Source organism: Mesitornis unicolor, unplaced genomic scaffold (assembly GCF_000695765.1).
Source record: "Mesitornis unicolor isolate BGI_N332 unplaced genomic scaffold, ASM69576v1 scaffold17532, whole genome shotgun sequence".
NCBI lineage: Eukaryota > Metazoa > Chordata > Aves > Mesitornithiformes > Mesitornithidae > Mesitornis > Mesitornis unicolor.
The window spans coordinates 1,212-1,752 of NW_010169999.1; the positions used below are offsets into that span (position 1 = coordinate 1,212).

Genomic DNA, 541 nt, shown 5'->3' on the forward strand with positions numbered 1-541 from the left:
GGACGAGGACACCTGGAGCCGAATCACCGGCGCCGTCGAGGACCTGCGGTTGTGCGGCCGCGGCGTCACCGTCACCGGTGTCACCGTCACCACCGGCGTCACCGTCACCCGGCCCCGCAAGCTCTTCCTCAAGAGCCCCTGAGGCCGCGGTTGGTTATTAAAGGGTGAATTGAGCAACGCCACGGCTGCCGTTTTTGGGGTGAAAACCCCACGTTTATTGACCTCCCAGTAAGGAACTGGGAGGGAACTGGGAGGCTCAGGCGTGGAGGAAGCGGTTGAAGGCGTTGTAGGCCGACTCCAGGTCGAACAGCATCTGCCGCGCTTGGGCATCGTCCAGCTCGTCCGACGCCGACATCGCGCTGAGCGTCTGCAGCCTGCGGGGTGTGGGGGTGGGCACCCTCAGCACCCCAAAATTGGGCCTCGCACCCCCAAAACCTGGGGGGTGTGGGGCGGTGCTCACCATTGGTTGACTTTCTGGCGGCCCTCGAAGTCGGGGGGGAGGTGGCTCATGCGGTTCATGGTCTCCATCAGCTCCCGGGGG

The 541-nt window shown here is 65.1% G+C and overlaps 1 protein-coding gene across 1 annotated transcript in view; it reads right to left on the reverse strand.

Moving 5' to 3' along the window:
• Positions 1-256: 256 nt before the first annotated feature.
• The window catches only part of VPS28 (vacuolar protein sorting 28 homolog (S. cerevisiae)), a gene marked incomplete at its 5' end in the record, with an annotated part of 467 nt that continues 182 nt past the window's right edge, over positions 257-541 (reverse strand). The window contains 2 exons of the mRNA XM_010179550.1: positions 257-374; positions 461-541. The exon at positions 461-541 is cut by the window's right edge and continues 45 nt beyond it. Of these exons, the coding sequence (XP_010177852.1) occupies positions 257-374; positions 461-541 (199 nt within the window). The remainder of the gene's footprint in view (positions 375-460) is intronic.